Source organism: Molothrus ater, chromosome 3 (genome assembly GCF_012460135.2).
Source record: "Molothrus ater isolate BHLD 08-10-18 breed brown headed cowbird chromosome 3, BPBGC_Mater_1.1, whole genome shotgun sequence".
NCBI classification, from domain to species: Eukaryota; Metazoa; Chordata; class Aves; order Passeriformes; family Icteridae; genus Molothrus; species Molothrus ater.
The window spans coordinates 29,952,772-29,967,261 of record NC_050480.2 but is presented as its reverse complement, the minus strand read 5'-3'; the positions used below and the strand labels follow the sequence as shown (position 1 = coordinate 29,967,261).

The 14,490-nt window shown below is 36.8% G+C and overlaps 1 protein-coding gene across 1 annotated transcript in view; it reads left to right on the top strand.

Annotated features, from left to right (window-relative positions):
- The window catches only part of DNAH8 (dynein axonemal heavy chain 8), a 116,403-nt gene extending 112,751 nt beyond the window's left edge, over positions 1–3,652 (top strand). The window contains exons 92-93 of the mRNA XM_054514304.1: positions 2,664–2,785; positions 3,242–3,652. Of these exons, the coding sequence (XP_054370279.1) occupies positions 2,664–2,785; positions 3,242–3,529 (410 nt within the window). The 3' untranslated portion in view covers positions 3,530–3,652. The remainder of the gene's footprint in view (positions 1–2,663; positions 2,786–3,241) is intronic.
- Positions 3,653–14,490: the final 10,838 nt, after the last annotated feature.

The window sequence follows — 14,490 nt, the reverse complement described above, 5'->3', positions numbered from 1 at the left end:
GGAAAAGCTCTAGGGGTGACCTTTATAGCACCTTCCAGTACCTAGAGGGGGCTACAGGAGAGCTGGAGAGGGACTTTTCACAACTGCTTTTAGTGATAGGACAAGGGAAGACAGATTTAAACTGAAAACGGGTAGGTTTAGAACTGATACTATAAATAATTTTTTACTGTGAGGGGTTAAGGCATTGGAACAGATTGACAAAAGAAGTGTGGGTGCCCCATTCCTGGCAGTGTCTAAGACCAGGTTGGATTGGACTTGGTCTAGTGGAATTTTTTTTTTTTTTTTTTGTGTGACCCTGACCATGGCAGATGAGTTGAAACTTGATGATTTTTTAAGGTCCCTTTCAACCCAAACATTCTATGTGATTCTATGGTTCTCTGATCTTTTAGTCTGACCCAAAGCCACAGTTTTTATATTACAAGAAGGAAAACATATGGTTAATAAATAAAACACTTAATCTTACTGACATATTGTAGCATGATATTATACAACTTCTAAAGAAAGTATACTTAATAATAATGATTTAGCTTTTCAGGAAAATACTATTTTTCTCTGGTTTGAAGCTTTTTAACTCATTCTAAACTGTAAGTTGTGAATATGGAAGAGCTTTAATCTAGAGCAAGATGTTACAGTAGCAACAAAATGACTTTTTACAGTACAGTAAGAGCAATCAGTCACTGGAACAGCCTCGTCAGAGACATGGAAGAGTCCCCGCTTCTGGAGGTTTTCAAGATGTAATTGGATGGTGCTGGATAACCTCATCTAGTCTTCCCTTTCCCATGAAAGGTTGGACCAGGTGAACTTCCCATGTCTCTTCCAACGTGGGCTATGAACGTGCAATAGAATCACAATTTATAGCAGTTCTTTGTCTTTCATAAAGAATCATCAAAATGTATGTATCCATTTCACAGGTTATTTAATGAACAGTTTCTTCAAATCCATCAAAGATATGCTGTGAAGTACAAGTAAACATTATCTATCATTATCTGTTATAGCTTGATATTTTTACCATTTAGAGGAAAGAGGAGGTAAAACAAAATTTAACCATCTCCATGAGTAAAAAAACCCATTACCTTATAAGGTGTGTGTTCCTAAGAGAATCTCCTTCAGCCTATACAACTACACATACAAAATTCTCATAAGAAACTTGTGTGTGACAGCTTTGAGGGGTTTTTTTTGTGTTTTTGTTTTAATTAGAACTAACCTCTGAAATTCTTGAATGTTATATGAGTTACCTTTGCTTTGTGATGCTTCTGTTCTTACTGGCCTTCCTACTGCCAGAAATGTAAAAACTACTAATACCAAAGCCTGTTTTAGAGTCACTTTCAGAAACAACTGAGGTGCCTGGAGTACATCCAATTTATTATTAAAAGATGGTCTTGGGATGCCAGTCAAAACACCATTTGTATACTAAGTGGCACAGCTAATAAGCATACTGATCTCTGATGATTCAAAAGCAGCACTCACAGTGGTGTAAAAGAAGATAATAGACCACATTCTTTTGACAAATTAAAGCATTTAGCCTAACGGGCAACCAACCTGAGATACAGATGGACTTGAGCTTTATTATTGCTTCAGCCTCTGTGTTAAAACCCAAAAGTAGTTCTTCAGCTAGAGAGAGGTTTGCTAAGTGCAAAATGTGTGCTGTGGGTAGGGGTGAGGTGAGTATATATGTAAGATCAGACTATATTTGTAATACTGGTCACCAGGAAATTCACTATTAAGAATGCAGTTCTCTATGTTAACTTCTCTTTCTTCATCTTGATCTCTATGACTCTTAATTCCAAGCAGTTCATCTCATAGCTTAAAGTATCAGATATTGAGTTTTTGATGACTTCATTGTTATCTTCTGACACACACAGAAACAACCAGGTATTTGGTACTGGTGTTTCTGTTTTTGTAGCTTTTTCCTTTATAACACATTCAAACCTCTTTGCTGCTCAGTCATCTGTGCCTAAACTATTCAGCCCTTTACATCTCAAAACTTTCCTATTTCAAATTTCTGTAAAGTCTGTCAAAACAATGCTCAAAAATTCACCTAACTTGCTGCTCAGTTATGTATCCTCTACCTTAATTTCTATCTGACACCCTTTTTTCCCCTAACAAAACATACGGTTTTCATTCCTCATAGGCACTGCATTGACTAGATTCCCCACACTCACATAGTGGTTTTATTATCATATTCAGACACATATTTTCTGTTTTCCATCAATGAAATTTATTCTACTTCTTTCATTTAAAACACCCCCACCTTTTAGCTAAGTTGCCTTTACATAAACATCAGCTCACACAATGGATAACTTGTTTGCCTTGAAATTCTTTCTTGAAAGACGCCTTTATCGCGGATCCTGTAGTTAATTGCCTTACGATAATTTGTTAGTCAGTGTCCTGACCAAATATTTCTTAATAGAAATTTAATAGAAGAAAAAAGTACATGCCATTTAAAAATATTTTTCTTGGTGTAATGCACAGTATGCCACTTCTGTCACTTGTTCCTATTTCGGTCCCAAAGCAAAGTTTGCTATCATTAGTCAGGATGCTCCTTTTTCAATACAACTCTGATTATCTGTCTGTAAGTTCAGTGCAGAACCATGCCAATAACTGAGCAAGATTTTATTTTATAATGTGAGATAAATACTAAATGTCTGGCTTAATTTCTCAAGGATTCCTGACAGCAATGAAACAAGAAGCAACTCGAGCACATAAAGACTGGGCTTTAGATAAAGTTGCAGTACATAATGACGTGCTAAAGCTGACCAAAGAAGAAATCATATCACCTCCTTCTGTATGTATGACATGCAAAGATGTTTCAGTATTAATTTTGGTATTTAGTTTATATTATGCATCATTGAGTCATTTTGGATTGATAGAGGAAAAAGTTACAACTTTCTTCACCTTAATGCTTTTGCTCAGCATAGAAGCCAAACACTAAGTACGAAGATATTAATTAGGTGAGAAAAATAATTAGTTAAATGACCTGTTTTCATTGTACCACCTGTTAATTTTTGGAATTTATAGTAAACTTTACATGAAACTTTGTAGTATATGGACTTTATTAAACAACTTTTTTGCCCTCAATTTCAGTAGCATTATCTTCTGAAAAAGGATTATATTATAGTTTAAAATTAAATTGTTTGAAGAGATTCAATGTCAAATATTTTTTACAATCAAATTTTTTTAATGGTTTAAAAAAATTATTATGCTTTATATGTTGTGATGTATCTGCTTACTCTTCACACAGGAAGGAGTTTATATCTACGGGCTCTTCCTGGAAGGTGCAGGCTGGGACAAACGAAGAAGCATACTTGTTGAGTCTTCACCAAAGATTCTTTTTGTCCAGCTGCCTGTGCTCCATATGTTTGCTGTTGATTCAACCAAACCTAGGGATCCCAGGCTCTATGTTTGTCCTCTTTACAAGAAGCCCAAGAGAACAGATTTGAACTTTATTACAGAGGTATTTTTAAAGACAGCAAAGTCTCCAGACCACTGGATTCTGAGAGGAGTGGCTCTTCTCTGTGACATCAAGTAAGCTGCTTTTCCTACTATGGCAGAAGAGTATGTGGCACCAGTAGTAAATTAAATGTGTAATTCTTCTACTGGTCTTTATTTGGCGGCTACTTGTCATTATACTAGAAATTGCATTTCAGTCTTGGCTTACTGATGTTTTTTTTCTGCTGTCAGCAAATGCAGTTTGCCTTGGCTGTTTGTTGATAGTTTTGAAGTAAATCTTTCCAAATAAGTTCATTGCTTGTAGTCTTTGAAGTATCCATTATATTACTTTAAATGGATATTTGCTTTAAGAATGTCAAATAAAATGTTATTAAAACTTACAAAAATAAAAACTTTGCTTTTTTTATTCTTTCACATGTAGAACTTTTAACTGGTGTTTCAGTGACGTATGATGACAACAAAATTTAAAATCTCCTAGATACAAACTTAAATTCCTAGATTCTGCATGATACACACCTTATTTTCTGTGAGTCTGCAGGAAACTATATGACAAAAAATGTATTTGATCCATATTTTTTGCTTGGGCTTTCCCAGATCTCACTTGTTCTAGTTAAACTATCTAGATTAAGCAAAACTACACCAGGAATGTTTGTGTCTGGAATATCTGACGGAGGCCAGTATGTTTTTTATCCAGTTTAGCTGTGTGGGAACAGAAGTAGAACAGTTCCAACTACTAAATATGGATTTATTTTTTTTTTTAATTAGAGAACCAGATTATTCTGTGATGATACTCAGGAATATCCTAACCATGAGTTTTCCAGATACAATTAGTATTAAACTAATTCTATTTATGTAATACTAAACAAGATATGCAGTCTACACTATCTCTTTAATAATCTCCAAAAAGCTTCTTCCTTCAGATACCTGTATTTGACAACACAGTTTTTCACTTACACCCCGTGACTGGACTTTCTTCCTTTTGCCATTCAAGAGTGTTCAAATGCATCTGCTGTGGCAAAGTGCAGCTACTACTTGACAAAGTCCTGGGCATCTGTTGAGATGATAGAAGGCCCTTCCTCCTGTTGGAGTCCTATGGCTTTCTATTGGAGATCACCATCCCAGAATATCCTCTTGCAGAAAGTCCATGGCATACAGGAAATAACAATACACAGACACAACATCATGAGCAGAGTAACAAAAAAGTGAGATTTCAGTAAAACATTTAATTAATTAAAATTAAGTAAAACATTTCTTCTCTCTCCTCTATAGATTTACTTAGATTCAAATACAAGAAACCTGCTGGTGTTGGGTAACTTTTATGGCTTTTATGTATTTTTAGAAGTTGTGCCACAGACCTACATCTTCAAAAAAGGAAGAAAAAAATCTGACTTTCCAATTGCAAAAGATTTTTCCCCAGTAATTGCAATACTGATATGAGAACTTGTGGTGGGTTGACCATCAGCTAAGTACCCAGTGGCTTGCCCCACCCTGCCCTGCCCAAACAGAATGGGGCAAAGAATTGCAAGATCAGAGGCTGAAAAGAAGGAGGCCAAGATGAAGACAGTTTAATAAGTGAAGCAAAGCTGCACACACAAGAAAATTGAATTAAGGAATTTATTTTCTGCTTCACACTGGTAGGCAGATGTTTAGCTGTTTTCTGGGAAGAGCCTTAGCACACAAAATGGTTACTTGGTAAGACAGATTCAATGAGAACAAATGTCCCTTATTCTTTCCTGAAGTCTTTGGTGCTGAACATGACATCATGTTTATGCAATATCCCTTTGGACAGTTTGGGTCAGTTGCCCTGGCTTTTTCCCCTCCCATGTTCCTGCACATGTCCAGTATACTCACTGCAGGGGCAGAGGGGAAAACAGTTTATATCCAAAAACCAGCACAAGAACTACATGTATTCATTCCTAGATGTTTTTTTTCCTGGTCTAGACTTTTAGCTTAATTACAATGGAGAAACAGTGTGTAACCTTGAATTCCTCCACAGGGAGATGTGCACTGACACATTTACAAGTGAAAGCCTCTATGGGAAATAGGAGGGAAAGTACAAATTAATGTACTGAGTTACATAACTTACACTGAAGATTATTTTATTCTCCATCCAGTATAATAGCAAAAATAGAGATGAATAGTATATTGTTATCTCAGCTGTATCATTGCATCAGATTCTTGAGATCATCTCTTTCTTGTTTATCAAGAGTCCAAACCCCATTTCCCATCTTCTCTGAGCCTGTCTAGGGGTTTGTTCCATTCTCTTTCCTCAATACCATGCATTAGCTCACTACTTTCAGGTTACATTGAACGTTAATTTTCATAGAGCTTTTCAGTTAATTTATGGAAATAATCTATGTTTTGTGACAGCAACAATCTACTATGTATTCAGAAGACTTTTTTTGGTCTCTGTACGCTTCAAGAATATTTATGAAGTATTTTCATGTCCTGGTCATATGTAGGATAGTATTCTTATACTTAATTTGTTTACAGCCAGCTCTTCAAACATCTGAAGAGGTGCAGTTAATTACTTGAACCACAAGTCATTCCTCCCAGCTGTCATGATCTATAGGAATTCAAGATCTCAATTCAAGACTTATCACTCCCAGGAATCCTCTATACCTCCAGAATATTGTAAGAAGCATTCAAATTCCTACATTAACACGGTTTGATGTGGTTTTTTAAAGTAACTAAACAAAGTTACTCTCTGAATGTTTTAATGCTGATTTGCTATTGAAGTTACTGCTGTTTAAGTTGTGAGACACTGTTGTGGTGCCTAAACTGACAAAGAAAGGAACACCATGTCAGTAAAACACAAATATTTAACAGATGATCAAGAGAATAAAAGTACTTGAAATATGACATTTAATTAGTCTCTATGAGAGAAGACCTAACTCACAAAGGTCTGTGTTTCAGAATGTAAAGAAGAACATGTCCAGAATTGGCTTAGAGAGTGCATTCACTGTGTATATTTTTCTTTCCTCCCTTGGTGTCACCCAAGAGAATTTTCCTGCCCTTTTACTCTGATTTTCAGAGGTAATCCAAGCCAGTGAGATGAGGGAAGGCACTTCTATTCTTTCCTGCTGCTTTAGAATGAACACCTTAATTGGGAGCCATTGATCTGCTGGTACCTCAAGATACTCACTTTTCACAGAACTTTTTCTTCTTAGATAATGATTCATGAGAAACCTGGAGCTTGGCTGTGTGATGAGATTTTATGTGACAGTGGCTAAGAACTAACAAAAACTATGGAAAAGAGCTTGTGAATGGCAAGAAAGGGAGGATTTGTTTTCTGTCCAGGTTTCTAAATCTCACAAAGCCACTGACTGGAATGAGCTTGTTTCAAGAAGGTAACATTTCAGCTAAGTTTTAACTTGAAAGATTTGTTAATTCCATAGAATCATTTTCTTCATCTACACCCTCTGTTTCTGCCTCTAGATTTGGATCAGCTGTAATCAAAATTTGGTCAGAATAGTCATAGTTTATGCCACAACCCACTGTTTTCTTATTCAGTAACCTCATTCACTGACCATATCTATTCTTAATATTTAAACTAATGCATTGTTTTTGAAAGTCTTGAAGAACATCTGGCAGCAGTATATAAGTGTGTTTCTGTTGACACAAATACTGAAAATCAAATGTATGGAATGTGCAGGGTGCTTTTTTAAAGTCTATTGATGTTTTTGTAGGGGTTGGTGCCTGTATCTGCATCACACAAGCAGGATATTCCTGAGGTGAGTCTAATTTAATAAAAGCCAAAACCCCATGTCTTTTCCAGTGATTAGCACTGCCTTCAGAGCACCAAGAGCCATGCATACATTAACTTTTAGAAATTCAGGAAAACTGTTTGGTAGCTTAGCAATGGTCCATGATAAAGGTCAAATCCAGAGAAAGACTTTGCAACTAGAAATATGTAGGCACACAGTTTGTGGTAATTTGGAGTGGGCCTGCAGCTGAGCCTCATCCCCAATGGGCACAGCTGTTAGAAGCAGGTGAGCAGCATTGACAGCAATGAGCCATGGAGTGCCCAGGGCACTGACCAACCACCAAAGGGAACAGAGGGCACACAGGTGCAATGCAGGAAGATGAGGGGTATAAAAGGCTGGGCTAATGAATAAGAAGGGCAGATGCAGCCTTCTGAAGTGGTGTGATGTTACTCTGCATGGTTGAAGCTTTTTGAAATTGTATGGTGATACCCTGTGTATTGTGGCTGTCTCAACTGCAATGCATGCTGTGGCAAATACCTTGTGGTTTTTATATAGCAGATATTAGCAAGGGTAAGTAAGGCACTGCTAACACGTCTGACTCACTTCTATGCCTCTCTAGTTCCATTACAATTTCTAATTTATTTGATATAACTCTATGCTTATAACATCACTGGGGACATCAGAATAGTCTCTGACTTACTGCATTGACTATTTAATAAAGGAATGACTCAACCAAGGTTTTAGTTAGTTAGATGACTAGTAATTAAGAAATATCCAGGAATACAAGATGTAGCTTATCCAATTTCCACTATCTTCACATTCCCAGGTGTCAAAAAGGATTAGTGATTGCCTTCCACTAGTTAAAAAGTTAATTTTTAGGACTTTAATTATTACCTTGCTGTTTGATCTAAAAATTTGCCTCAGATTTTTGTATCCTTTATAATGAAGCAAGATACTCTTCACACTATTCCTGTGAGATTTAGTCTTTATCAAAATTATTTTATCATTTTTCCTGAATACTGAGATCTCATCCAAAATTCATCCTTAATATCAGTGCCAACATTTACCTTAATTAACATACAGTTATCAGTATTTTCCATCTAACTCTCATTCAGCTCCAGGGAAATGTGATTCCACCTTCTGAATATTAGGAAAACACTACCTTTTATTATTTCCAGGACAAAATGACACACTTAAAGAATTTCCTCTTGGACTCCTTGCCTTTTCCCTCACCCCTGTCCCAACTCCTGGACCTCCCTTGTGGATCTACAACTTCAAATGTCTTACAATATCAACAGGCTGACTCCTTCAATTCACCTTATGCTTCATTTTCCCAAGTAATTGTGGCAGGATGCCTTAACAGGTAAACTGCAGCTTCCTGCATATGTTCACTACTCAGTAGTTCCTCCTACTGGAGTTTATATGTTTATGCTTGATATTCAGGTTAGTTGAGTGGCTGTTCAAGAGGTTAGCTGATTAAAATCCCAAATATTAATTTCTCAAAGTCTGCTGGCTAATCACCAAAGTGGGATTTCTGTGAACAGCCACTCGGAGACAGAATGACCATTTTTACAGACACAGTAATTCAGAGAACTGCATTCAACAGGTAACTGCCCTTTGTCCCTGCACCTCCAGGTGACCTGTGAGCAGGCTGCTGGACAGCAATGGAAATGAAGGATGGTTAGGGCCACCTTCTCTTTTTAGGGGAATGTTTATGATGTGATAAGCAACAGCCTCAAAGACATTGTGATGAGCAGTTTGTGATCTCCTTCTCACTGAGCACAAAAAGTCGAAATAGTGAAATGTAAATTGGCATGTAAATGGAAATGAAAGCTATTAAACCAGTATAATTACAATCTAGAGAATTTAATCCAAAGAGTACCCTTCTCTCTCTCTTTAGTCACAGCCATGGTAACACATGGGAAATCCAAGAAACAGGTTCCCAATTTCATTCATTCATGCAGAGACTATTTTGATAAGAAATGCCAGACCATAAAGTTTTATTTCTCAAGAGACACATCCTGTCCCTCTTCAAAAGACATTTTTATAATAAAATATATTAGATACTGCAGACAAGCAACTAAATGCTTGTCTTAGCATTTGGGAAGCATTTTACTGAGGGGACACAGGTCCTGCCCATGAGGCATCAAGCAGCAGAGTAGACAGAAGTTCTCTCCATCTTTTTGGGAAAGACCAGTATTAGATCATTGCACAATATGTATAAGGTAGTCTTCCTCTTCTATACTGAGGTTTCCCTTGGTGGGAAAACATTGAATGGAGGCATTTCCAAATAATTTCCTCACAGAAAAAAAAGCTACTACAATAAAAGAGCGAGATGGGAGAGTAATATTTCAGTCAATTTTACTTAATAAAAATAAGAAGACTTATCATTTCTTCCTTTGTTCTGTGGGTCATAGCTTCTTATTTTCTTGTAAAAAATGAGGAGAGAAATTGAATTCTTTGCTGATAATTTCTTACCATTATTAGTTCATCCTAGCAGCCTTCTGTAGTCCAAAACACTATTCTTAACAAAGTTTTTTGAACAAGGTTTTTAATATGGAAAGTTTAAATAAGAGTCAGGGATTTTGCTAAGAAATTCAAACTGTAATAAAAATTATTTTCTATTATATTACAAGACTGCAACTAGCTTTGACACTTCTAATTCTATAGTTCTAAGATTTTTAAATATAGGAATAACTGGATCATATTCACAAATTGAAACAGTCATATGAATTCTTCAACAACATTTTAAGGAAACTATTTAAATCAATTTCTTCTTTATAAGACAGAGAACTGTATTGTATTGAAATTAAATACCCATCTAAATAATTTCCTCCATACAATCATTACACAGAATAAATTCCACAAGGCAGCTAGACTCCAAAAGTAGATACAACTATTTCAGTTCATTATGTAGTTTACAAAACTTAAGTTAAAAAATATATATATTTGCACTCATTTCTTTGTTGTCATCAAGAAACTTATAGCCCAAAGTGCAGAAGCCATACTGTCTGACAGCTGAAAATGGAATTGTCTGTTACTTACAACCATAGCCTTATGTCTGGAAAAACAAGTGAGCAACAAATTATGTTCATTCATTCTGAGCTTGCATCTAGAATTATGGAAAGCTGGTTGATTTCAACCCCTGCATTCCAGCCCTGCAGAGCTGCCATGAGACATTTCATGAACTGAGCACATTCTCCTACATGTTGGCAGGTAACTTAAGTAACAGAACAATTAATACTTAAAAGAAATAAATGAAATTACTGAGATTTAATGCAAAATGTGTATGATGGTCAGCAACCAGAAGAAATTCTCCTGCTTCCTAATGCCCTTGAAAAACTTTTAGAACTTTTTTACAGTGATCTGTCACATAAGTATTTTGAGTAGTCATGTTCTGATTCAAAAGAAGATAATTTTGAGTTTTACTATGAAGTATAAATTAACCCAGAGTTCAGGTTTCAAGGTGCAATTAATGTAATTTAGTGTCTCCAAAGATACTGAGGTATTTATAGCTCCAAGACTAAATGTGCTTTCTAAACAACAATGTGCTGTAATTGCAGTTGTGGCATATATGTTTGTAACTCTCATTTACATAATCCTGCTCAGAGATACCTTTTTTCTTTTCCCAGGAGGTCCACAGAAGGATTCCACTTAGATAAACTTTTATTTTGGTTAAGGTATTGATATGAGTTACAGCTCCACAAATATCATTCAAATTCAATGATTCAATGCTGAAATTCTTCTTCTTCCTTTCCTAAGCACATATTTCAAATTTTTAAGTGATTTATTTGAGTTACTTCATCGGTGCTTGTTCTCAGCTCAGACACTTTAACTTTTATTGAGCTTGGAAAGATCTTTACTGAAAGCTCCTCTTAGCTTTGTAAAGAAAAATTGAGCCAAAGCACATTCACTGCTGCAGCACACTACAGGTATAAAACACAACAGCAAATGGCTCTTGCTTTTCATAGGCAAGTAGGCTGTACACTTGTACAGCCACTGTACAGGGCAGCCACTCCCTCCAGTTTTCATTTAAATCCTGAGTCTCAGAAAACACTTACTTCTGCAGATGTCAGCAACTTCAAATATGCGTGTACAAGGTAGAAAGGAATAAAATTCCACTAAGAGTTCAGATCTATTTGCACTGAGATCCAAGAGTATATCTCTATCCTAAACAAAGTTATTATGAAAGATGGTGTTTATAAAAGCTAGTAGTTACTGGTAATGGAGAAGCACAAGGTGCATAACTTGCAGTTAAAGCTGATAATATTCCTTAGGATACTGCCCATGGCAGCTTAGGAAAATGTCTGCTACTCAGCACAGGTCACAGCAGAAACACACAATTTCTCTGTGACACAGACTTTTCCTTTCAGAAAGTTTCAGAGACAAAGCATTCAGTCATGTGGGACAGGGGTGTTACTTTCTGCAATATACAAGTCCAGTGGTGATAAATTTCAGATAGCAGAGAGCCCAAACCCTTGATAAGGCTTTGTGTATTGCCTGCAGTTACATTTATGCCATCTCCAGAGAAAGGGATTATCAGGGGAGATTATTGAAAGAGACACTGGACTTTTTCAAAATGCAATTTTGCCCTCAAAACATAGTCAGTTGCATTAAGAATACTTTAATGGTCATAGAAGGACGATAATCCCTGTGTTGCAGTGTAACTGCAAGGCAGCTCCTGCTTAATGCATGAGAGGTCTGGTCCAGATGGAAGGTAAGGGAACAAGAGAGCTGTTACCAAGTCCTGCATATTAAATAGCATCTGAAGTCCTTCAGCTACAGGAAAAGAAGTGCTTGCCTCAACAAACAAAATTCTGAAGTTGAACAAAGCTTCATCAACTCATTGCATTGTATTTTTCAAACTGAAAGGATCCCAGCTCCTTTCAAACTTGGATAGTGTCATTTTAATGATTCACTTACTTTCAAACTGTTCTTTTCTTGTATAATCACTGACACAAGACCAAGTTAAAATTTAATATTATTAAAAATATGAATAAATGTAACAAAAATCCAACAGACCCAGATTTGAGATACAACTTTCAACAGTATTTCCCCACAAAAATATTTGAATTTATTGAATAATACTTTTCCATCTCTAGGAAAATGACCTGTCTTTTCATACAGTCATTTCAGTCAACAGGATTTGTTTAGTCGTGTGATAATAGCTTTTTAATGGCTAAAGTGAAAAAGCACCTGTTAAGAGTTTACTCTGATCTACTTTGCTTTTTCCTCTATTCATATAGATAACACTAGTGTATGTGTTTTGTTAAGAGTATAGAAATTTGGCAAGAAAATAAACTCCCTTGTTTTCCAGCAGGTCCTCAGAGATCAGAGGGTTTGATTTCTGATTATAACCAACTTGGCCCTAAGTCTGGTCATGTTCAGTAGGAACTTCCATGAGCACAGGTTCACAAATACTGAAGTTTCAACCCTGTAGGTCTGGTTGTGGTGAATAGGAACTTGTGCAATCACAGATCCACGAATATTGTGGTTTAGTGAAGGAATAGAAATCCAGATTCAGAATTGAGGTTGATAAATTCATTTGATGCAATGGAGATATAAATAGTAGCAATAATAATAATAATTGTGTGCAGAAGCTTACCAATAAAGGCTTACGAGGAGGGAGAAGAGAGGAGAAGAGAGTAGCCCATCAGTGATCTCCAAGGTCTTTGTGGGTCTTCTTCCTAACCAAGTGACATTTCTACCCTGCTTGTACACAGCCCAATCATAAGATTGGCATAAGATTGTACCCCTTCTCCTTCTGTATATCATGATCTAAGGGGGGGAATTGAGTAATGTACTCATGTATGCAGCAGCATGTACTTCACTGAGCTTATTAGCAAATGCAGGGTTTGCCTGTTAATATTTAATGTCCCTTAGTTAAGGCAAGAGTGGGGGTTTTGGCCATGGTGTCTTTCAGAGTTCTTGTTATATAACTCCTCTCTATTCTATGCATTCTTTGGAGCCTAAACAGAACCATCCAATCTCCACAGCACCTCTTCCTTCAGCCAACTCATCCTTTCTTGGTATGAGCCATGCACAGCTCCATCCACAAGGATAATGTAGAGGGTACACAGTGTACCCCAGGCTGTGATAGTTTAAGCGTTAGTCTGCCTGGCTGCTTGGTCATCATGCCCTGGTATGATGTCACCATGCCTGAAGAGCTACATGGGATTACTTCTGGATAGGAGAGTTTATCTCCAAAGCAAAATTCCTGCTTCCAACAGGATGTACATCACCGTCGTAGCCCTTTTCAATGGAGGCACGAGTCTACTAAGGCATGGCAAAAGCAGCTGGCCCTCTGCTGCACACAGGTGCTGGGAATCATCTCAGGGGCAGAAGTCTTAACTGGAAAACTTAATAAGCCTGGTGCAGAAACAATAGAGAGCAGTGAATGTTGGCATGTGAAATAGGTGCTTCATGTTTAGGCTGGTGGTGCTGTCCAGGTGGAAGATGTTACTTTCTCTTTATTTAAAGGTTTCTGTTGCCTCGCTTTAAGGTAGTGATTTTTAATTTCTTTTAATCTTTATTTTATTTCATTTTAGAAAAGTTGAAGGAAATATATTTTCTGCCTTCAGTCAACCAAACCACCGTGGCAGATACTTTCTGTCTGGAGTTAGCTGTTGAGATGCAAGTACTGTCCTGGCAAATCACACTCTGAAGAATTTCATTATTTCATGATCTCACACCGTCAATGCTCTAACTAGTTACATTTCCAAAGCATCAGACTGATGCTGTGTTGTGTTTGAAATTAATACACATCATTAATATTTAAGCTATTAACTTGTTTATATTCTAGCGGCATCTAACTGACCAATGTGAAATATTTTCCCCACTTCCTGGTTCAATTTTCAGCTTTCCTTCTAGCTCTGATGGCTTTCTTCCAGATTCTGCCTTAGAATGTCACCAAATATAGGAGCTTTAGTGCTGGTTTAGTTCTAGCAGTCAGAGCAAAGTGAATAAATAAGAACAGTAATGTGAATCTAGCACAAAACAGATTCAGAGCCTTCTTTTGCTACGAAAATAAGTATTATAAATCTTTAAGATTTACACATCATACTTCTGCCAGGACTGACCTGTGCCCCGTCTTCAACTTACAAACCAAGCTCTGATCTGATCCGCGTGCAGCTCTGCAAATTCAGGTTATAAATGGATAATTGCATTCACTATTATTAAACCTAATAAAACTTGGACGTCACGAACAGCATGAAGGTCACCAAAATGCTCAAGCCTGAAGAGACTCAGAGTAAAATAAAATATGAAGTTGAAAAGATGGGGAACGGGATCGCAGAGGCGCTGCCTCCACTTTTTTCTTTCCCCGACACAACCC